A 24,985-nucleotide genomic window follows, 5' to 3' on the forward strand; every position below is an offset into this window, starting at 1 on the left:
AGAGGTTTTCTTCCAAAATTGCCCTGTATTTGGCTCCATCCATCCTCCCATCAACTCTGACCAGCTTCCCTGTCCCTGCTAAAGAGAAGCACCCCCAGAGCATGATGCTGCCACCACCATATTTGACAGTGGGGATGGTGTGCTCAGAGTGATGTGCAGTGTTAGTTTTCCGCCACACATAGCGTTTTGCATTTTGGCCAAAAAGTTCCATTTTGGTCTCATCTGACCAGAGCACCTTCTTCCACATGTTTGCTGTGTCCCCCACATGGCTTGTGGCAACCTGCAAACAGGACTTCTTATGCTTTTCTGTTAACAATGGCTTTCTTCTTGCCACTCTTCCATAAAGGCCAACTTTGTGCAGTGCACAACTAATGATTCCCCTACCTGAGCTGTAGATCTCTGCAGCTCGTCCAGAGTCACCATGGGCCTCTTGACTGCATTTCTGATCAGCGCTCTCCTTGTTTCGGCCTGTGAGTTTAGGTGGACGGCCTTGCCGTGGTAGGTTTACAGTTGTGCCATAAACCTTCCATTTATAAATGATCGCTTGAACAGTACTCCGTGGGATGTTTAAGGCTTTGGAAATCTTTTTGTAGCCTAAGCCTGCTTTAAATTTCTCAATAACTTTATCTCTGGCCTGTCTGGTGTGTTTTTTGGACTTCATAGTGTTGTTGCTCCCAATATTCTCTTAGACAACCTCTGAGGCCGTCACAGAGCAGCTGTATTTGTACTGACATTTGTACTGATTACACACAGGTGCACTCTATTTAGTCATTCGCACTCATCAGGCAATGTCTATGGGCAACTGACTGCACTCAGACCAAAGGGGCTGAATAATTACACACACCGCACTTTGCAGTTATTTATTTGTAAAAAAATGTTTGGAATCATGTATGATTTTTGTTCCACTTCTCACGTGTACACCACTTTGTATTGGTCTTTCACGTGGAATTCCAATAAAATTGATTCAAGTTTGTGGCAGTAATGTGACAAAATGTGGAAAACTTCAAGGGGGCCAAATACTTTTGCAAGCCACTATATATATATATATATATATATATATATATATATATATATATATATATATATATATATATATATATATATATATATATATATATATATACAGTATATATATATATATATATATATATATATACATATATATACAGGATCTTCTAAAAAAATTAGCATATTGTGATAAAGTTCATTATTTTCTGTAATGTACTGATAAACATTAGACTTTCATATATTTTAGATTTATTACACTACAACTGAAGTAGTTCAAGCATTTTATTGTTTTAATATTGATGATTTTGGCATACAGCTCATGAAAACCCAAATTTCCTATCTCAAAAAATTAGCATATTTCATCCGACCAATAAAAGAAAAGTGTGGATCCTTTTGCAGAAATGACTGCTTCAATGCGGGGTGGCATGGAGGCAATCAGCCTGTGGCACTGCTCGGGTGTTATGGAGGCCCAGGATGCTTCGATAGCAGCCTTAAGCTCATCCAGAGTGTTGGGTCTTGCGTCTCTCAACTTTTTCTTCACAATATCTCACAGATTCTCTATGGGGTTCAGGTCAGGAGAGTTGGCAGGCAAATTGAGCACAGTAATACCATGGTCAGTAAACCATTTACCAGTGGTTTTGGCACTGTGAGCAGGTGTCAGGTCGTGCTGAAAAATGAAATCTTCATCTCCATAAAGCTTTTCAGCAGATGGAAGCATGAACTCACTTTTGAACCAGAAACAGCGGCAGAAGCGCCTGACCTGGGCTACAGAGAAGCAGAACTGGACTGTTGCTCAGTGGTCCAAAGTACTTTTTTCGGATGAAAGCAACTTTTACATGTCATTCAGAAATCAAGGTACCAAAGTCTGGAGGAAGACTGGGGAGAGGGAAATGCCAAAATGCCTGAAGTCCAGTGTCAAGTACCCACAGTAAGTGATGGTCTGGGGTGCCATGTCAGCTGCTGGTGTTGGTCCACTGTGTTTTATCAAGGGCATGGTCAATGCAGCTAGCTATCAGGAGATTTTGGAGCACTTCATGCTTCCGTCTGCTGAAAAGCTTTATGGAAATGAAGATTTCATTTTTCAGCACGACCTGGCACCTGCTCACAGTGCCAAAACCACTGGTAAACGGTTTACTGACCATGGTATTACTGTGCTCAATTGGCCTGCCAACTCTCCTGACCTGAACCCCATAGAGAATCTGTGGGATATTGTGAAGAGAAAGTTGAGAGACGCAAGACCCAACACTCTGGATGAGCCTAAGGCCACTATCGAAGCATCCTGGGCCTCCATAACGCGTACGTACAAAAAGGGCGCCTGGACAAAAAGGGCGCGGGGTGTAAACTCTAAATAATAATTAATCATTAATAGGGTTTATAAATATAGTGTGCTATATTTCGTTTACAAATAATGTTTAACAAAATTATAAATCATTAAATAATGTTTATGAAATCGGAAATTGTGAAAACGTTAATCTTCCCTGTTTCAAAAGTTAAACTTATAATTACGTTTATAAAAAAACCAATAATATATGTTTAATTGTTATAATTGTATATAATTGTGAATAACCGTCATTTATGGTTTGTTCTTATAATAAAATCTGAAAATATTGTTTATAAAGATGATATAAATATAACTACGTTCGTAATAAGTGTTGTAATACATTAGTAATTATTACTAAAATTTTACTAAAACTATACCTAAGCCTACTCTTACACAGAACCCTACCTGTACCTATCCCTAACCCCTAGACTCCCCTGTTGGTGCCTAAACCTAAGACCCCCCTGTTGGTGCCTAAACCTAAGACCCCCCCTGTTGGTGCCTAAGTAACCCTCCCTGTACCTACCCCTAACCCCTAGACCCCCCTGTTGGTGCCTAAACCTAAGACCCCCCTGTTGGTGCCTAAACCTAAGACCCCCCTGTTGGTGCCTAAACCTAAGACCCCCCTGTTGGTGCCTAAACCTAAGACCCCCCTGTTGGTGCCTAAACCTAAGACCCCCCTGTTGGTGCCTAAGTAACCCTCCCTGTACCTACCCCTAACCCCTAGACCCCTGTCTTGGTGCCTAAACCTAAGACCCCCCTGTTGGTGCCTAAACCTAAGACCCCCCTGTTGGTGCCTAAACCTAAGACCCCCCTGTTAATGCCTAAACCTAAGACCCCCCTGTTAATGCCTAAACCTAAGACCCCCCTGTTGGTGCCTAAACCTAAGACCCCCCTGTTAATGCCTAAACCTAAGACCCCCTGTTGGTGCCTAAACCTAAGACCCCCCTGTTGGTGCCTAAACCTAAGACCCCCCTTTATTATGTGGATAATTATGTTTTACTAATTGTGGATTAAAAAAATATTTTGCAATTTACGTTACGTACTGATCGCTTTATTTTGTGAATAATAATGTTTTACAAACAGTAAGGGATAAAACTTTAAATAATGTTTTAATTATTTAAATAAGATAAATATGTTTAGTATTTTCATAAACGTTATTCGGCACGGGTGCATTTTATAAACGTAAATCACCACAAGTTCAGTTATAAATCATTAAACAGCTCCGGGCGCCGTTTGTAAACTTTATTTAGCTCCTGGCGCCGTTTATAAACTTTATTTAGCTCCGGCGCCCTTTTTTCCTACCCGGCGCCCATTAAACGCTATTTATTATGGGAGTGAATGGCGGCGCCCTTTTTGTCCACTAGCGGCATGCGCCCTTTTTTCCCAGCTCCCTCCATAACACCTGAGCAGTGCCACATGCTGATTGCCTCCATGCCACGCCGCATTGAAGCAGTCATTTCTGCAAAAGGATTCCCGACCAAGTATTGAGTGCATAACTGAACATAATTATTTGAAGGTTGACTTTTTTTTGTTTTAAAAACACTTTTCTTTTATTGGTCGGATGAAATATGCTAATTTTTTGAGATAGGAAATTTGGGTTTTCATGAGCTGTATGCCAAAATCATCAATATTAAAACAATAAAAAGGCTTGAACTACTTCAGTTGTGTGTAATTGAATCTAAAATATATGAAAGTCTAATGTTTATCAGTACATTACAGAAAATATTGAACTTTATCACAATATGCTAATTTTTTGAGAAGATCCTGTATATATGTATATATTGAATTTTGGTATGTAACAACAATATGTGTTTTCAGCACTATATAAACGCATGCAGCTTAACCACTTGCCGACCGCACACTCATAACGTGCGTCGGCAAAGTGGCAGCTGCAGGACCAGCGACGCAGTACTGCGTCGCCAGCTGCAGCCTAATTAATCAGGAAGCAGCCGCTCGTACGAGCGGCTGCTTCCTGTCAATTCACGGCGGGGGGCTCCGTGAATAGCCTGCGGGCCGCCGATGGCGGCTCGCAGGCTAGATGTAAACACAAGCGGAAATAATCCGCTTTGTTTACATTTGTACGGCGCTGCTGCGCAGCAGCGCCGTAAGGCAGATCGGCGATCCCCGGCCAATCAGCGGCCGGGGATCGCCTCCATGTGACAGGGGACGTCCTGTCACTGGCTGCACAGGACGGATAGCGTCCTGTGCAGCCCAGATCTCCCGGGGGAGCAGGTAGGAGAGGGAGGGGGAGGATTTCGCCGCGGAGGGGGGCTTTGAGGTGCCCCCCCCCGCAAAATGCCAGCCAGGAGGAGCGATCAGACCCCCCCTGCACATCATCCCCCTAGTGGGGAAAAAAGGGGGGCGATCTGATCGCTCTGAGTGCCCTTTGATCTGTGCTGGGGGCTGCACAGCCCTCCCAGCACAGATCACCTAAAACAGCGCTGGTCCTTAAGGGGGGGTAAAGGGTGGGTCCTCAAGTGGTTAAGCCCAAGTCAAGGACATATTTTAATTGTGGGCCGTTATTATTACCTGTGTCCCCATAAGGCAGAATATCCATAGTTTCCCTTCCTCACACCAATAAATAATTCTCGCCAAAAGACAGCAACAGATAAAACATTTGTTTGCAGAAGAAAAGTTAGAAAACCCATCAGGTTTATTTTTTTGTTCCTCTTTATCTATCCAAAGCACCATCGCAACACAAGAGATTTTGAATGCAATGAACAGATTGTGTAGGTGTAAGTGCATAGAAGCCTCAACTCTAGCATTTCATGTTTCTATGTTCTAAGGATTTCATGCCCATCCCAATTAAAGTACCCCTGGCCTTGTTTAAAATAAAATGTTTTTAATGCTTTTTTTATTAGCTGTGCTGTGACATAAGAGTCAAAGCACCCCACACCCCAGTCCCCTGCTCTGCTCAGCTGTGATGCAGAGCCCACTGTGGGGCAGGGAGGAAGTGTCAGTACTTCCTCCTCTCTGCCCGTCATCAGGAACACCCCCTCCACTTGCCGCTAATACTTCCTATCTGCACAGCGCTGTGTGCACCTTGAGGTAATTTAGCTCAGAATGATAGTGTACTAATAGCTGTACTAATAGCTGTATTAGTACAATATCGTTCTGAGATAAATTACCTCAAGATCGTACACAGTGCAGCTCCCCAGCGCACTGTGCAGATAGGAAGTATTAGCGGTGAGTGGAGGGGGCGTTCCTGATGACGGGAAGAGAGGAGGAAGTACTGACACTTATTCCCCGCCCATCATCGATGTTCTGCTCCAGTCTAATATTTCGGCTGAGCAGAGGAAGGGGGAGGAAGGTGCTGTGATTTATGTCACAGCACAGCAAATAAAAAAAAAAAACATTAAACGTATGCTATTTTCAAGCAATGTCAGGGGTACTTTAAAGCTGTCATGACCTGCCAGAAACAGTCTCTAGAGTAAAGCAATAACTTTTATTTTGTTCTCTATCAGCAGTTTTTTTTTGAAGAGATGGATAGGATTAGTTCAGTATTTTTTTTTTATCTTATTTTCAGCAGAGGGAAAAAGTGAGCTCAGGGTGGAATGGTAATTTTGAATCCACTGTATATACATTTATATAAGTCAGCTGTAGAAGAAACACGAATCCCCCGTTTTTATCTGAGAGAACACATAAAAATGACTGGCTCAATTTTAAACTGAGGCGACCTTTTCTTCCCTAATGTTGTTCCACCAATGCATTACTTCCACCTTTGTTCCTACCACTAGTGTGGCCTCCATCATAAGTGTGGTGGTCATCACGCAGCCATTGGTGTTATCTTCATACAACTGCATACTACCGTAGTAGGACACACTACTGCAGCCACACACAAAACCCCACTGGCCCCACTGCCACAGATGGAGTCTTGAATTGCAGGAAGTACAGCAAAGCATTTTTTGCTCCCCCTCCCCCCCCCCCATTAGGACCTAATTCCTAATCCAAGAAGTGCTGGCCATTATTTAATTGACTTTTTCTCTCAAGTTTTCTCTTAGGAGATCATTTTTCAACTTTTCAGCACTATGCAATTGAAAAAGTACCAAATGGTAGGCAAAACAGTACTGTTGAAAACATTCATAAATTTCTTGCTTGCAACCTCATGTTATAGTGCAAATACAGAGGTAGAAAAGCAAGCACAATAAGGCAATTTACCGTTTTTAGGATCACTGAGCCAAATGTCTGTATAAAGATATATTACAGACAAGTGTGCTGATACTCACATTCCTCATTCCAATGAGAGAAGTTGGTTAAGTTCACAATGGCATCGGTTTTTTCCTTGGTAATATCATTGTATGTAACAATTACTGAAGTATTTCCTAATTTTACATGCTGGCGCTCACCAAAAGAGATATTGCGGAAAGCAACTGCAACAAAAAGAAAGTCATGATTTTTGTTTAATTTTCTGCTTTAACATTTCAGTACATTAAAGTGCTACATGTGATGTGAAATAACATTATGAAGTTTATTTCTAGGATCTGTACCATTGGCTGATGTCAGTCAGGACCCTTTCTGACCCATGTGGAGCCCCAGATAAGACAGCCTGTGTCACCCCACAAAATTATTGTTGATCAATTTGGGTGGGCTTTCCCTGCATAAACAAAACATAAATAGGTGTCCTCAGGGCTGTATTTACCATAAGGCACTGTAGTGCCTACAGGTGCCTAATGATGAAAAGGCATTTTACTCGCCTCCCTAAGTGAATCCCTTCTTCCTTCCCTAGGCGGAGTCCTGAGCAGAGCGTAAATGAGAGGTTACTCACCCGGGTTTCAGCATTCCACTTACAAGATCTCCTTTCAGTAAGGGGCACCACTAGTTACATAATACTGAGGATTCCTCATGCTACCTTATGCTACGGGACACCTGTGCACCTGTGACGGGCAAGGGAAGTAAGGGAGGAGTGACAGCTGGGACAGCCAGCACACTTGCAGTGCAGTTCAGCCGAAGTTTGTAGGTTCATGTACCGGGTGCCAGGACATTTTTGCCTAGAGGCTCCTGTGATGTTCCGTAAATCCGGGCCTGGTGAGTATAGCGTTTTTTGTGTGTTTTTTTTTTTATTAATTTGTATCAATTGAATTTTAAAATAAGAAAAAAAGTACAATACAGGCAGATATAGCCTAGTGGCCCAGAAATATGTGCAATGGGAAAAACATAATACCATTCTAAAGCTAAATCAAAGGTAGAAATAGCAGTATATGTATTATACAGAGAAGTGTAAATAATAGTACAAATTGTCAAGGAGGTATATAAGGCCTAACTGGCCCCAACTAAGAGGTTAAAGTCAATAAACACTCAATAAACACTAAGGTAAAAAACAACTCTAAGTATTTTTAGAGGAGTGAAGTCAGAACAGAGGGGAGGGCAGGGGAAAGTGGAGGAGGGTAAAGGAGGGGTGGGGGAAAGGGTGATTACTCCCTAAATAAAGTCGTTTGGGGATACAGTACAGGCCAGTTCTGGGCCTGTAGAAGAAAAGCACGTAAGTGTCTCTCTCTTGCCTGGAAACACTTCTCCGCATGTAGGCCCATATGCAATTCACTTTTTCTCCTGAGTTTTCTCCTAGGTGATATTTTTAAACTTGTCAATAAATTGTCTTTTAAACCACCAAAAAGCAAGAAAATACTCAAAATTATTTTGATAGTCCTTTTTCACCTACTTTTGGGTACTTTTTTAGTTTAAAAGTGCTGGAAAGTTATTTTAAATCGAAAATGAAAAATTATCTCCTAGGAGAAAACTCAGGAGAAAAAGTGAATTGCATGTGGGCCGTAAATGGAAGTCTACTTTAGTGAGGATATTGTTGGTTAAGGGAATATCCGTAGAGTTCCATTAAGCCGTTAATGCTAATCTCGTAGCAATAGGAATGTGGAAGATAATGAGTTTATCTTGTTTGGGTAGTAAATGACCATCTAGGTGGAGTATAGCTAGGCCAGGAGAGAGGGAACCAGGACGTGATGGTACACTATTAATGATGCGTTCAATTTGTTTCCACAAAGGGCGAATTCAAGGACAGAACCATATTATGTGCGATAGTGTACCCATATCTCTGCATCCTCTCCAACATAGGGGAGATCTCTCTAATTGGAACGTTACTAATTTAACTGGAGTGTAGAACCACTGCCAGCGACGTTTAAGATGGTTGTCCCAATGGTTAGTACAGTGTGAGACTTTCCTAATCTCTTGGGAAGCTTTATCCCAGGTGTCTTGGGAGGCATTGATATTTGGAGTCCTATTCCAGGAGATTTGTCAGTGGGAATGTGAAAGTGTAGTAGTGTCAAGATAGGAGTATAATTGGTATACTTTAATTTTAAAAGGATGGGTGAAATTAAGAGAGACCACAATTTCTCTGGGAAGGAACTTAAAGCTAAAATGTCCCTTCAAAAGAAAGTCTATGATTTGGAGATGTTTGTAAAAATCTTTACTAGGAATATTATAAAATTGCTGTAGTTCGGAGAAAGGCCTAATAATATCTTTTTTAAATAGATCTTGTACATAAGCTACTCCATTTAACTCCCAGGATACACATAAAGGGAACCTTAACTGTGGGCGAAAATTTTTTTTTACTTACCCCGTCATGCGGACGCGCTTTATGGCTCTTTACGACGGGAAATGCGGAAGAAAAAGACGCTTGGCCGGAGGACGACTGGCAGTCGGCCGAAAACGAAACTTAGCCGCGGAGGGAGACCGGAGGGCACTGAAGGACCGGCGCGGGCACAGGACGGCTGCAGGAGGCTTGGGAAAGCCTCAGGTAAGTGAATTTTTTTTTTCGCCCACAGTTAAGGTTCCCTTTAAGTAAGGAATAATTTAGGGTTAATGCTGAGAAAGGAATTTTGAGGTGTGTATTGAAGTCCTTTTTGTAAAAGGTATCACAAAATCTGTACCATGCTGTAGCCATATTCTTTCTAAGGGAGTATCTGCATAAGTCGACCTTTTTCTAAGAGCCAAAGGGTGCTAAATAGGCAGGGAAACTATGATCATGTAGAAACGTTCTTTCAATGGAAACCCAAAACTTATCAGGAGGCTGAAGCCAATAATTTTTGTAATTTTTGTAATAATAGTTTGTTCAATAATGTTGCTCTGTAATAGGAAACTAGGTAAAGGAGGCCAAAGCCTCCATGGTTCTGATGTATTGTAAGAATATTGCTGGAGAATCTCTGGGGCCTATTAGCTCAAAAAAAATTATTGATTCATTTTTGTGTATTATGTAGAAAGATAATAGGAACCTTAATAGGTAGACTTCTGAACAGATAGAGAAAATGTGGTAGAATGAACATTTTGAAGGCAGCCGCCCTGCCTAGCCAGGAGAACTCCTGTTTTGTCATTGCCTGTAAAAGGAGGGGGGGGGGGGGGGGTTGTTAAGCATGGTGTATAGTTATCTTTAAAACTTGGGTAATAGAGGGGGTTAGTTCAATTACTAGGTATCGTATGGAGCGGTCAGACCATGAGAAGGACCATAGTGTCTTAAAGAGACTCCGTAACAAAAATTGCATCCTGTTTTTTATCATCCTACAAGTTCCAAAAGCTATTCTAATGTGTTCTGGCTTACTGCAGCACTTTCTGCTATCACAGTCTCTGTAATAAATCAATGTATCTTTCCCTTGTCAGACTTGTCAGCCTGTGTCTGGAAGGCTGCCAAGTTCTTCAGTGTTGTGGTTCTGCTATGAATTCCCCCTTCCAGGCCCCTCTATGCACACTGCCTGTGTATTATTTAGATTAGAGCAGCTTCTCTCTTCTCTCTTATCTTTTACAAGCTAGATAAATCGTCCTCTGAGCTGGTTGGGCTTTCACATACTGAAGAATTACAGACAAGGGCAAAGCTGTTTGCAGGAGAAAAAAGAGCAGCCTGAAACTTCAGTGCATGAGAACTGCAGGGAGAAAGAAACACACAAATGATCTCTTGAGATTCAAAAGGAAGGCTGTATACAGCCTGCTTGTGTATAGTTGTATTTTCTATGTGTGGACATACAGTACATCAACCTACTTCCTGTTTTGGTGGCCATTTTGTTTGTTTATAAACAAACTTTTTAAAACAGTTTTTAACCACTTTTAATGCGGCGAGGAGCGGCGAAATTGTGACAGAGGGTAATAGGAGGTGTCCCCTAACGCACTGGTATGTTTACTTTTGTGCGATTTTAACAATACAAAATCTCTTTAAGTAACGTAAGATGCATAGGGGATATATTTAAAGCCATGATCATGGATTTTGATTCATTGAGTTTATGATAAGAGACACGAGAATAAAGTGCTAATATTTCTTTAACTTTTGGTAGGGAAGTTGAGGGATTGGTTAATGTTAAAATGATGTAGTCCGAAAATAATCCCAGTTTGTGTTGATCTTTTCCAATCATGATACCTGTAATAGATGGGTCATTCCTAATAGTTTGAGCTAGGGGTTCTAGAGAGAGGACAAAGATTAACCTCCTTGCCGGTTATTCCGAGCTCGGCACGGGGTTACCTGCGCAGGAGGAGTTCTCAGGCCCCGCTGGGCCGATTTTCCGCGCCACCCCCCCCCCCCCCTCCAAAACCCTTGCGCAGCCTGGCCAATCAGTGCCAGGCAGCGCTGAGGGGTGGATTGGGATTCCCTCTGACGTCCCGACGTCCATGACGTCGGTGACGTCATCCCGCCCTGTCGCCATGGCGACCGGGGAAGCCTAGCAGGAAATCCCGTTCTGGACAGGATTTCCTGCTTACTCCGATCACCGGAAGCGATCGGAGTGGCTGCAGAGCTGCGACTGCTCAGCGGCTATCATGTAGCGAGCCCTGGGCTCGCTACATGATTTAAAAAAATAAATAATAAAAAAAAAGTGCTGCGCTGCCCCCTTGCCGCCAGAATTGGAACGGCAAGGGGGTTAAGGGGGTAAGTATTATGCTGAATGGTGTAGAGCAGGGGTAGGGAACGTTGGCTCTCCAGCTGTTAAAGAACTACAAGTCCCACAATGCATTGCAGGAGTCTGACAGCCACACTCATGATTAATAAAGGCAAATGCATTGTGGGGCTTGTAGTTTTATCACAGCTGGAGAGCCAAGGTTCCCTACCCCTGGTGTAGAACGAAATCCATCATTAGTAACTACTGCTGAGGGGTTAGAGTATAAAGCTAGAATTGCTTTGTGTAAAAAAAAACAGAAATACCGAAACATTAGAGGGTTTCTGGTAGGTAACGTCAGTTGACCCTGTCAAACGCCTTCTCCGCGTCCAGAGACCGGAAAAGAGAAGGTGTCAGACAGGTCTCAACCTTATGCAGGAGATGCAGAATTTACAAACCCTACCTGATCGAGGTGAATAAGTGAGGGTAAGATGGGGATGAGTCTGTTAGCAATTATTTTGGTTAGAAGTTTTTAATTTGTATTGAGCAAGGAAATGGGTCTGTAGCTGCTAGGGTTAAGGGATCTTTGCCTTTTTTATGGATAGTAGTTATTTTAGATGATAAAAATTCAGGAGGTAAGGAACGAAGTGTTGCTATTTCGTTAAAGACCTCTGTTAATCTGTGGGCAAGTTGTTTTGTAAACATAATATAGTACTTATTGGCAAATCCGTCTGCTTCTGGGGCTTTGCCAAGTTTAAGTAATTTTATAGCAGAGAGAACTTCTTGTTCAGTAAGAGGTTGGTTAATGGTCTGTGCTTGTTCAGGGGAGAGAGAGGGGAGATTTACTGTACTGAGAAAGTTTTCAATTTCTTGGGACGTAGGTTAATGTGTATCTGGGCATGAAGATAAATTATTCAGTTTACCATAGTAATCAGCCATAGCATTAGCAATGACTTGAGCAGGGCCGTTTCTTGGGCAGTGCGGGCAGGGCAACTGCCCAGGGCGCAGACCAGCAAGTAGAAGAAGGGGGGCACAGGCAGAAGGACATAACCACTAGAGAGCTGGTGACGCATGGTGCAGCCAAATGGAAGAAGATAGAAGATTACCAGCGGGATCACCTTCCTTGACTCCTTCTGGGCTGCCTGGGTCCGTCGTCAAGTCATCATCACGTCACCACCAGGGATGAGCATAAACTACGCCAGTGCGAATTTACGCATTGTAGTTTGCATCTACGCAGCGTAGTTCATAGACGAAGTTTCAAAACTACGCTTACGATTTTACACGTAGCGAAGTACCATTACGCGCAGTTTACATCCCCTATGCATAGTTCACATGTGTATTGCGAAGTAAACTACGAATGCGTTATTCGCATCTATTTTTCCAAGTAAGACTGAATGCTTACAAAATTAAGCATTGGAAAGGGGAATGTACGCATAGAAGAGTTCCTGCTGCAAGCATTTGCAGAGGAATTAATGCGTAAATTTTTCCGCATAATGGCATAAGCGTCCGCATAAAATATGCTTCGCACTATGCGTAATTGCGTATTTTAACGCGTAGTCTATGAAATGCATAGGAAGCGAATATCTGATTTCGAAGCCGTAGTTTGGCGAAGCGCAATTGCATAAAACTACGCGTAGTTCGAGCTTAGCGAAGTTGGCTGACTACGACCACCCCTAGTCACCACCGCGTGATGACACCTGATGTCCTGTAGTGGTACTGCAGGCTGTCAGTGAGCGGTGCCCATGGAGTAGTCGGTTTTCCGCACTCTCTTTGCCTGTGTGTTCTCCTGGTCCCTGCTTCCTCCTGGGTGAGCGGCTGGTCACTAGTAAGTAGGCAGATTTACTTTTGACCTGTGGCTGTGTGAGTATCCCTAAAGAGTAAGGGTTTGTGAGTCCACGGGGTGAGGGCGCAATTTTTACACCCTTGCCCTGGGTGCAATTTAGCCTAGAAAGTGCCCTGGGCTTGAGAGTGATGCTATATTAGTATGAGGATGGACTAGCTGCGTAATCTTTTGCCTGATTCTCATGCCTTTGATTTTTAAAGCTAGTTTTTTAGTTGCCTTGTTAGAATCAGAGTAAGATGTGTATTAAAGTAACCACAAAAAAACCTTTAACTCTTCCTATGTGTGTATATGTGTACTATATTTTTGGGTTGGACACGAAAAAGATCCTCATAGATTGAGGATTTAGTAGCATACTTTACAGCAGGTGTGGTTTGAACTTGAACCCGGCAGGTTATTTTTAACATTTGTTATAGGGTTTCTAACCCAGGCAGGGGTGTCAATTCCTATGTGTGTATAAGATGTGTATTAGTAAACCATTTCTCGTAGTCTTGAAATAGAATATTCCGAAGATCATGTCTTAGACTATAGGTGTGTAACGATTGTTGTAGCAACACAGACGTCTGATTATTGTGTGATCTGCAGTATCCCCAATAATGCAGACACTATACCTGATTATTTGATGATCTGCAGAATCACCAATAATACAAGTATAGCTAACAGATATACTGAGTGTGTAGTGCTTGGTGCAACAGTACTGAATAATTTTACAAGACCTCACCAGAGGAGCTGGTGGGTACTATCAGAAGCACCTCACCAGTGACAAGGGCTCACTGGTGAGTAGAGTGATCAGACAGGCTAGGATCGATAATAGGCGGGCATAGACAGTACAAAATCGGCAGGCAAGAGAGTAGTAATATACAGGCAGAGTCAGCAACAGAATCAGATGGGCAGAAGTACAGAATCGATAAGCAGGAGCAGAGGTCAGAGGTGAGCCAGAGTCATACACAGAATATCAAGTAATAACAATAGTACAATAATCCTAGTCTTGTGTGAAATCCCTGGTTTCCTCCCAGATAAAAACACACAGGATAATGTCTAAGGTTTGAGCGCTCACACAGAGTATTCGCAACAGCAGACAAGTTGCGAGTGATTCCCGAAGGCTTAAGAAGCAGAGGAGACCCCACGGCCGCGCCCACTCCAATCAGCCAATCAGGAGAGCCGTGAGTCTCCTCTGACGTCAGCCGACCAGTCAGCTGACGCGCCTTCTCCCAGCATAAAGGTCCTGTCTGTGCGTGCGCCCGCACAATACAGCAACCCTATGAGCAACAGACAATCCCGTCCTCGGCGTGCTACACGCCAGAGGAACAGGTGAACCACCCGCCACGGAAACCGAGGCAGCTGCGGAAGTCCCCGCAGCTGTCTCCTCAGGGAACATTACAAGGTGTTGACGAGTTTTAGGATTCGAGGGGAGGGAGGGGTCCTTCTCTAGATTAGAGATCTTTTGTAATAGATCATGAAGGGATTTCCTCCTTTGGTTGTTGTGATATGAGGGAATTTTAATACAAATTCTCCTAATATATGCTTTGTGAGCTAGCCATTGAGTACGTTTAGAGGTATTTGGAGAAGAATTGCGTTTAAAATAGCATTGGATTTCTTTTTCTATCTGAGATGCCAATTTGGGTGAGGTGAGGATCGAGGTATTCAACCTCCATGGTCTGGCAGCTCCTGTACTGGGGGAAAGCTGCAGAGTTACACTAACTGGAGCATGGTCAGACAAGGACCTGAGGCCTACCTCCGCAGATCTCAAGCAAGGAAGAAGAAACGTATCTGCTAAAATCAGATCTATTTTTGATGAGGAAGCATGTACTGAGGAGAAATACTAGTAGCTTCTGCTCCCTGGGTTAATTGTGTGCGATGTATCATATAGCTCTGCATTTATAAGAGATTGTTTCAATGAAGGACTGGGTGAAACTCTGCGGGTGGAGGCATCCAGGTCCTGATCCACAATGCAGTTTAAATCAGCACATATAATTCTTGAGCCTTGTAGAAGGATTGAGATTTTCCAAACTTAAGTGTTGAAAAATCTCACCTGTTTGTTGTTAGGAGCATAGAGGTTGACAATTGAATAGTCAATATTTGATAATTTACCGATTAAAACCACATATCTTCCATTGGGGTCTGAGTGAGAAGAAATAAGTTTGAAGGTTACTGAATCCTTTATAGCAATAAACACACCCCTTTTCTTTTTTCCTACAAATGTCCTATGGTACACTCGAGGGAAGGCAGGATAACGTAGCTTTAGTGCAGATAGATCAGTGAGGTGGGATTCTTGAATACATAGGATATCTGCCCTTTCCTCTTTGGCCAATCTCCACAACAGATACCACTTCCTGTCAGAATTAAGTCCATTAAGGGATAACAGTTTGAGACTCATTGCAATGGAAACAGAGGTGCCAGCAGAGGCGCTGCACTTGGCTACACAACTTCTGAGTTACTCCTATCTGTATTATTGCCAGAGGAAGCGTGCTAGTGACCTGCAAAACGTGTTGCATTTGTTCTGGAGTACAAATTAAATCTTGTTTAAAGCATACATAATAGTGGTTGTGTTTGGTTTTGGGGAGGTAAGTCCACCCTTGCCCCCCAACTTTTATCTGTTTTTACCTATGATCAACTTTTACTCTGCAGGCACCTCTGTTTCCATTGAAATTATTGTTATTCACTTGGTGGATGGGTGAACACCCCTTCTTTCCTTCTACAGAGAGCGACTTTTTAGCCTGAGTGGGGACAGACCTAAATATCCCTGTAAGGGCTTTAAGTGGTTGCCTGAACTCGGCAACCCATACTTGTGAGTATATTTCTATTTGCTGCTACCTTGGCATTCCTTTATCATCAATAATACACTATTGGTGGCGCTCAATTTCCTTTATTTTACAGTTTGAGGCTCACGTTGACCATAGAAAGTGCAGTTCCAATATCATAATAACAACAATATGAGCATGCTGGTCAGAGCACAAAATAGTAATCACAGTTAAGTTGTGTGGAGATCAAGGAGTAAGTTCAGAGGGGGAAGGTTAGGATGGGGGGAAGAAGGGGGAGGAGTAAGGAGAGCATCAAGAGAATAATGCAGAACAAACCAATAAACAGTCATTGTAAACACACTAAGAGGTAAATAATCATAACACTGTAATGCCTGGCTGAGACCCATCCTCTGCTGGGAAAGCCTAGGCAATGGGAAGGATAGATTGAACTCTGCTCACAGGGGGGGAAATAGGAGCTCAATGCTCAAAAAGCTCTGTGAGGCTAAACGAAAGGAAGTGTAAGTACAGGATCAAGAAAAAGTATTGATAACTTTTATCAATGGACCTTGGCCCCTTGGTAATTCCTACTGTGCCACTGCCAGGCCCAGCACATTCTGTGACTACCTGTGTGTGTGTGTGTGACAGCTGCACATTTGTAATACCAATCACTGCATACCTACCTGTTCAGTGCACCTACAGTGGTGTGGAAAACTATTTACCCCCTTCCTGATTTCTTATTCTTTTGCGTGCTTGTCACACTTAAATGTTTCTGCTCATCAAAAATCGTTAACTATTAGTCAAAGATAACCTAATTGAACACTAAATGCAGTTTTAAATGATGGTTTTTATTATTTAGTGAGAAAAAAAAGCTCCAAATCTACATGGCCCTGTGTGAAAAAGTGATTGCCCCCCCTTGTTAAAAAAATAACTTAAAGGTGGTTTATTACACCTGAGTTAAATTTCTGTAGTCACCCCCAGGCCTGATTACTGCCACACCTGTTTCAATCAAGAAATCACTTAAATAGGAGCTATATGACACAGAGAAGTAGACCAAAAGCACCTCAAAAGCTAGACATCATGCCAAGATCCAAAGAAATTCAGGAACAAATGAGAACAAAAGTACTGTAATTGAAATCTATCAGTCTGGTAAAGGTTATAAAGCCATTTCTAAAGCTTTGGGACTCCAGCAAACCACAGTGAGAGCCATTATCCACAAATGGAACAGTGATGAACCTTCCCAGGAGTGGCCGGCCGACCAAAATTACCCCAAGAGCGCAGAGAAAACTCATCCGAGAGGCCACAAAAGACCCCAGGACAACATCTAAAGAACTTCAGGCCTCACTTGCCTCAATTAAGGTCAGTGTTCACGACTCCACCATAAGAAAGAGACTGGGCAAAAATGGCCTGCATGGAAGATATCCAAGGCGCAAACCCCTTTTAAGCAAAAAGAACATTAAGGCTCGTCTCAATTTTGCTAAAAAAACATCTCAATGATTGCCAAGACTTTTGGGAAAATACCTTGTAGACCGACGAGACAAAAGTTGAACTTTTTGGAAGGTGCGTGTCCCGTTACATCTGGCGTAGAAGTAACACAGCATTTCAGCAAAAGACCATCATACCAACAGTAAAATATGGTGGTGGTAGTGTGATGGTCTGGGGTTGTTTTGAGGCTTCAGGACCTGGAAGGCATGCTGTGATAGATGGAACCATGAATTCTACTGTCTGCCAAAAAATCCTGAAGGAGAATGTCCGGCCATCTGTTCGTCAACTCAAGCTGAAGCGATCTTGGGTGCTGCAGCAGGACAATGACCCAAAACACACCAGCAAATTCACCTCTGAATGACTGAAGAAAAACAAAATGAAGGCTTTGGAGTGGCCTAGTCAAAGTCCTGACCTGAATCCTATTGAGATGTTGTGGCATGACCTTAAAAGGCTGTTCATGCTAGAAAACCCTCAAATAAAGCTGAATTACAACAATTCTGCAAAGATGAGTGGGCCAAAATTCCTCCAGAGCGCTGTAAAAGACTAATTGCAAGTTATCGCATATGCTTGATTGCAGTTATTGCTGCTAAGGGTGGCCCAACCAGTTATTAGGTTCAGGGGGCAATTTCTTTTCACACAGGGCCATGTAGGTTTTGAGGGTTTTTTTCTCACTAAATAATAAAAAACATCATTTAAAACTGCATTGTGTGTTCAATTATGTTATCTTTGACTAATAGTTAACGGTTTTTGATGAGCAGAAACATTTGAGTGTGACAAACATGCAAAAGAATAAGAAATCAGGAAGGGGGCAAATAGTTTTTCACACCACTGTACCTACGTGAGTGCACGCAGTGTTATATAACACCAGTCACTGCACCTGTTCACGGTACCTGTGTGTGTGACAGCTGCACATTGTATTGATACCAGTCACTGCATACCTGTTCACTGCACCTGTGTGACTGCACATTGTCTTAGTCAAGTCAGTGCATACCTTTCACTTCATCCCCCCAATATGGGCAAAACAAGCAGAGGCAGGCCACCCGGCAGGTCTGTTTGAGGTCGTGCTATCATGCGGCCCTGGACCAAAGTACAGTGTTCAGAAGGCGTGTGCCATCAACCCCCAAGATTGTCAGGACGTAGTTGACTATTTAACACAGAACACCTCATCTTCCTCAGCTTCCGCATGGAACCATGACATATCTTCTTCCTCCTGCTCTGATTCTGGCACCCCACTTCACACTCAGTCGGCCGCCACCACCACCAAAGTGCCATCACCCCAGGGCTCAGCGGTGTGGACATTTTTTGTGTGTGTCTGCCTCAGATGAGAGCAATGCCATCTGTACTCTCTGCCACCAAAAATGGGGCTACAATCAGGCCAATCAGGCTACACTCCCTCCCCCCTTATAAAACGCAGGCAGCGTCAGCCTTTTCACTCGCTCGTGTGGCTGCAGTAATTAGAGAAGGGAGAGAATCTGATGACATAGGGAAAGCTTAGTTAGGCTCTTGTGTTAGGCTTGTTAGGTTGCTCCTTCTTGCTGATACTTATTGCTAAAAAGCACTCCTCATCCTCAACAGCTCTTTTGAGAGCTAATAATGTTCTTGTGATCTTTTTTTTGTGTGTGTCCCACAGACGCTTGTGTTGCATATACAGCTGCTGGACCTTAGCCCCTTGGTAATTCCTACTGTGCCACTGCCAGGCCCAGCACATTCAGTGACTACCTGTGTGTGTGACAGCTGCACATTTGTAATACCAATCACTGCATACCCACCTGTTCAGTGCACCTACCTACCTACATGAGCGCACGCAGTGTTATATACCAGTCAGTCGCTGCACCTGTTCACGGTACCTGTGTGTGTGACAGCTGCACATTTGTAATACCAATCACTGCATACCCACCTGTTCAGTGCACCTACCTACCTAAGTGAGAACACGCAGTGTTATATACCAGTCAGTCGCTGCACCTGTTCACGGTACCTGTGTGTGGGACAGCTGCACATTTGTAATACCAATCACTGCATACCTACCTGTCCAGTGCACCTACCTACGTGAGCGCATGCACTGTTATATACCACCAGTCACTGCACCTGTTCACGGTACCTGTGTGTGTGACAGCTGCACATTGTATTGATACCAGTCACTGCATACCTGTTCACTGCACCTGTGTGACTGCACATTGTATTAGTCAAGTCAGTGCATAACTTTCACTTCATCCCCCCCCCCCCCGAATATGGGCAAAACAGGCAGAGGCAGGCCACCCGGCAGGTCTGTTCGAGGTCGTGCTGTCGTGATTTCATGCGGCCCTGGACCAAAGTACAGTGTTCAGAAGGCGCATGCCATCAACTCTCAAGATTGTCAGGACGTAGTTGACTATTTAACACAGAACACCTCATCTTCCTCAGCTTCCGCATGGAACCATGACATATCTTCTTCCTCCTGCTCTGATTCTGGCACCCCACTTCACACTCAGTCGGCCGCCACCACCAAAGTGCCATCACCCCAGGGCTCAGCGGTGTGGACATTTTTTTGTGTGTCTGCCTCAGATGAGAGCAATGCCATCTGTATTCTCTGCCACCAAAAATTGAGCCATGGAAAGACCAAGACCCGCGTTGGGACAACTTCCTTACGAAGGCACATGATGACAAAGCACAAACTGCAATGGGATGGCCACCTGAGGAAAAGTAGCACACAAAAGCAAAGCCACACACCGCAGTGGAAGATACCAGGCCGCAATTATTTCTCAAAAAAGGTAAAACCCAAACTGTACCGTGATGTTGAAAGGCAAGTGGTGTCATCTCTGGCACACAGCGTTGGGTCAAGGGTCCATCTGACCACGCGGTCTGCAAAGCACGGTCAGGCCTGCCCGAAGACTAAGTCAGTCCTCACACACAGCATCTCTGCCTGCACGCCGTGTGACTGCCTGCCCCAAGACTAAGTTGGTCCCCACACAGCATCTCTGCCTGCAGGCCGCTTGACTGCCTTTTCCGCCACCACCAACTGGGTCCACGACTCCAGGCGGATTCCTGATTTTTGTAAGGCCGCTGCTAGCAGCAGCTGCGATAATAATTTTTCTGGTGCATGTACATGCCTGCCTAATTTTTCTGGCTGCACTGCAGCTGCAACAACAAAACAAAAGGCATGTACATGTGTCAATTCCCCTTCGTGATCGTTACCTTGCCACGGTGAAGGGGCTTGCGTATCATAATGAAGCAATGACCGACGGCTATATGAGTGTCTCGGGGGGGGGGGCACACCCAAGATAATAAGGTTGTTGCTTCATTGTGGACAGACCAAATTCGATCATCTGGACAGTCACTATTCTGTCATTGAGCTACCTCAGCCCGGCGACCATATGGGCTGGAAAGCCGCCATCACCTGCACTCTCGCCATAGTGCACACCAGTCCAGCACGGCCGTCACTACACAAAGAGCTGTGTGCGGTGCGTTACACGGTGAGTTTGGTCTGTCAGTGTGAAGCAGTAAACTAATTACAGTATCTGATTGATGTATACACATGCAAGATGTTTTAAAGCACTTTAAACCTCCAATTTAGCATGCAACGTGATTTCTGCCCTTAAAACGCTGCTGTGCGTCAAATCCAGATTTTTCCCCGGGACTTTTGGCGTGTATCCCATTCCCCCATGCAAAAACTCAGATGTTAGACCCCTTGAAACATCTTTTCCATCACTTTTGTGGCCAGCATAAATGTTTGTAGTTTTCACAGTTCGCCTCCCCATTGAAGTCTATTGCGGTTCGAAAAGTTCTTGCAAACCGAACTTTTTGCGGAGGTTCGCGTTCGAGGTTTGCGAACCTAAAATTGGAGGTTCGAGCCACCTCTATTTCAGAAAAGAAATATCTGAGCTGCAATTACGCCTTAAACACTGAAACTCACCAATGGGAATTTATTTAATTTGATGTTGGGGGTGACAACTGGTGGCGTGCAGGACCATATTGCCCGCTGTGGGTTTCCTATAGCTGGAAAAAAACAATTTTCTTTCAAACAGGCTGACTTCAAGATCCAAAAAGTCCAAACACGTGTCACTCACCATATGGGTGAGTTTAATGTTCAAAGTTTTATCATTTAGGTCTTGAAGGAAAGTGTGAAGTTCTTCCACTGTACCTGTCCACACCATCCGAATGTCGTCTATGTACCTAATCCATATGGGGTTATGCTCCTGCCACATCCGATGTTTATACACAAACCTGTGCTCCCAGAGCCCAAATGCAAATTTGCGTAGGCAGTAGCAAAAGTCGGGGTGACTTTTGCTACTGCCTACGCAAATTTGCATGGCTGTTTCCCAAATTTGCTGATGGTATATCTCTTTGAATGAGAAACAGTTGAAACCAAGGATGAACTCAAGAAGTTAAGTTACAAATTCATTATGGCATCTATATCCCGGAAAAGAGTCTTACAAAAAGAAACGTGTTGCCCCGACCCCCTTCTCATGTGGGATCGATGTGTCTAATGATTCCACATCGATCCCCACAAGAAGGGAGCCAGGGGGAACCACAACCCCCTCAATAACTTTAAGGACCTCAGTCGTATCCTTAATATATGATGGCCATTGTGTCACAATGTTTTTAAGTTTCTGGTCCACAAATTTACCTACCCTTTCCAGGGGGCCATTTATAGCTGAAATAATTGGACGACCAGGGGGCTTGTCGGGATTTTTATGAATTTTTAGGAGAACATATATAGTTGGAATAGTGTATTCTGCCACTGTTAAATACTCCCACTCATCCCTAGTGAAAACCCCCTGGTCGTACCCTGAGTCACGCAGACTATTCATGTTCTTTTTTATAATCTCAAAGGGGTTATATTTTAATTTCCTATATGTCTCTGTGTCCGAGAGCTGTCTCCTAATTTCATCTAAATAATCAATTTCCCTTAATAGGACTACGTTTCCCTCCTTGTCACTTTGTTTAATTACCAGCTGTGGGGCGCTTTGTAATTACTCAAGTGCTTTCCTTTCAGCTGTATTTATGTTTTGACAAGGAGGGGGGGGGGGACAAAGTAAGAGTCCATCTTTCTGAGGTCAGCTTCCACTAGTTCTAGAAACACCGAGACATATCTATTAGATGTTACAGAGGGCATGAATTTTGATCTTAATTTTAAATTTGTGAAGAATGGGGCTTGGCTTTCAGGGGGACAGTCGTCAATTCCTGTACAGTCATCAAGCTAATTTTTTAAAGATTCAAGTTTCACTATTGCTCGCCTGTCATTGACAGTAAAGAAATGGGAACTAGTAGTTGGATAGACACCATTCTCTCCTTGGTCCCCAAACATTAGCTTCAATAAAAGCCTTCTCAGAAAGAGCACAATGTCTTTTTAGGCCACAAACTCGTCCCCTATCACAGTGGTGACAAAGCTAAGACCTCTCTCCAAGAGACTAATATGTCTAGCTTCAAGGACAAAATTAGAGAGATTAATAATGTTATTGGTAAATTTTTTGGGGAATGAGCTTGAGACTGACGCTGTGCCGACCGACTCCGTGTCAGCCTGACCTCCTCCTCCCAGCTCGAATCTGGAGTCAGTGTCATCTCCCTGTTTTTTGACACCCATACATTGTGCTTTCCTATGCTCTGTTTTGAGTTCTTATTTTTTCATGCCTCTTTATAGGGCGGTGCTTTGCCTTTATCTCTACCAGATCTATCATTATTTAAAAAGGAAACCGATTTGGAACAGTGGGGTGAGTCTACCGAGGCATCCATTTCTTTTCTAGGTCGGGAGTCAGGGGACTTGCCAAGTCCTCTCCACTTCCGACTTGTAGATCTCCACCTCCTTTTTGGGTTATTAAATTTAGGATCAAAAATTGTATCCTCATCCCACCTTTCCCGATCTCTTCGGAATTTTTGCTATTTGGTTTTCTTGATATTCTCTTGTAATTTCTCTATATACTTATGTTCTAAAAGAGTCATTCCGTTTATTAAAATCAGGATGATTCTGATATTTATTTAATTTTTGTACACTTTTATCCACTGCTGAGTTAATCTCCCACAGTTGGACTTTATCCTCATCAATAACCATTTGTATTTTTTCCAAGCCTCTTTCTTTCATCTTTAGTTTCTACTTTTCAATAAACCAGTAAAATCAGTTTCCAGCTGGTCTCACCCTATCTTGCAAGCCATCGGGAACAATGCCAACCCTATGATATGATTCCAATGAGCGTATATTTCAAGTGCGTTTTCACCTGTTTGACCAAAAGGCCTCGATGGCTCTTAAAGAGCTAATCCATATCACTGCCTCCCTCTACGTCTACACTCTGCGCAGTGGCAGCCACCATGTCATTATCTGAATCATAATTTACTACATAAGCCATAATATAAAATAATAGAACAGGGTGTTAGAATAAATTCCCAGATGTCCAAATCCACCTTAAAACAGGATCATATATCCAAAAGCATATGGAGTAGTAATAAAAATCATAGGCGTAAATGGCCCATATGCAATTAACTTTTTCATCCAAGTTTTCTCCTAGGAGATAATGTTTCATCTTCTATTTAAAGTAACATTCCGGCACTTTCCAATTGAATATGTAATGAAAAGTAGGTGGGAAAGTACTATCAAAATTATTTTGAGTATTTTCTTGCTTTCTGGTGGCTTAAATGGATTTTATTGACAAGTTAAAAAATATCACTTAGGAGAAAACTTAGGAGAAAAAGTTAATTGCATATGGGCCAATAAGTAGAACCCGGACCACAAACTTCAGAGAAGAATGTAATATGGTACAGTAGACTTTTTTCAATGGGCACTGTGCAGTTCAAAGCAATACTCCAGGCCAAATTACATTTTTGGCAGATTAGTATGATACAGACAAATACTGTGGCCCATATGCAATTCACTTTTTCACCCGAGTTTTCTCCTAAGTAATAATTTTAAACTTGTCAATAAAATGCCTTTTAAGCCACCAGAAAGCAAAAAAATACTCAAAATAATTTTGATAGTAGTTTTTCACTTACTTTTTTGTAGTTCTTTAGTTAAAAAGTGCTGGAAAGTTATTTTAAATTAAAGATGAAAAATGATCTCCTAGGACAGTGATGGCTAACCTTGGCACTCCAGCTGTGACAAAACTACAAATCCCATCATGCCTCTGACTCCCCGATTTATGCTTAGAGCTGTCAGAGTATTGCAATGCTCATGGGACTTGTAGTTCCACAACAGCTGCAGTGCCAAGGTTAGCCATCACTGTCCTAGGAGAAAACTCAGGGGAAAAAGTGAATTGCATATGGGCCTGTCTATCCGCTGATAAGAGGCACCAGTGACATCTGCTCTATAGTTTTCTACTCTCCATTCAAGTGATGAGAGGTCATATTGAGCTCTCTAGTTCATAATAGCATAGTTGACCACAGTAATGCTCACCCACTGCTCGTGTACAGTATATCTGTAGAATGTTTTAGACTAGGGCTATATGAGTATTGTTTAATGATGTCCTTCCTTCTGTATACTGTAAATAGAGAAGATAAATAGCAAAAACATCTATGCTCAGGTGCTCAAAAAAACAAACAAAAAACAAACAACTATGCTCAGGTGCTTATAGTAATTATCTTCAGTTTGTAGTATCACTCAATACATTTCACCAGAAACCTGACTGAATAGCTACCAGAATGCTTCCACTGCTAGCTTTGTGGTGCTTAATGCAGTAGAAATGTATGCAGTCATCGCTTCTGTGTCTCGCGCCCTTCCCTCTGACCGATGAAAGGTGCCAATTAACAGCACAAAACTTTCCACAGATGCAATCATTCAATCAGATTTGCTTGATCATAAGTAATTTGAAGTTAATTATCGTTTGTTCGT

General features: G+C 42.9%; 1 protein-coding gene across 2 annotated transcripts in view; it reads right to left on the bottom strand.

Annotated features, from left to right (window-relative positions):
- Nucleotides 1-24,985, bottom strand: part of LOC137510705 (protein mono-ADP-ribosyltransferase PARP14-like) — a 179,156-nt gene that overhangs the window by 82,067 nt on the left and 72,104 nt on the right. For both annotated transcript variants that reach the window (XM_068233925.1, XM_068233926.1), the window contains exon 9: nt 6,556-6,699. In XM_068233925.1, coding sequence (XP_068090026.1) covers nt 6,556-6,699 — 144 coding nt within the window. The remainder of the gene's footprint in view (nt 1-6,555; nt 6,700-24,985) is intronic.

This window comes from Hyperolius riggenbachi, chromosome 1, assembly GCF_040937935.1.
Source record: "Hyperolius riggenbachi isolate aHypRig1 chromosome 1, aHypRig1.pri, whole genome shotgun sequence".
NCBI classification, from domain to species: domain Eukaryota; kingdom Metazoa; phylum Chordata; class Amphibia; order Anura; family Hyperoliidae; genus Hyperolius; species Hyperolius riggenbachi.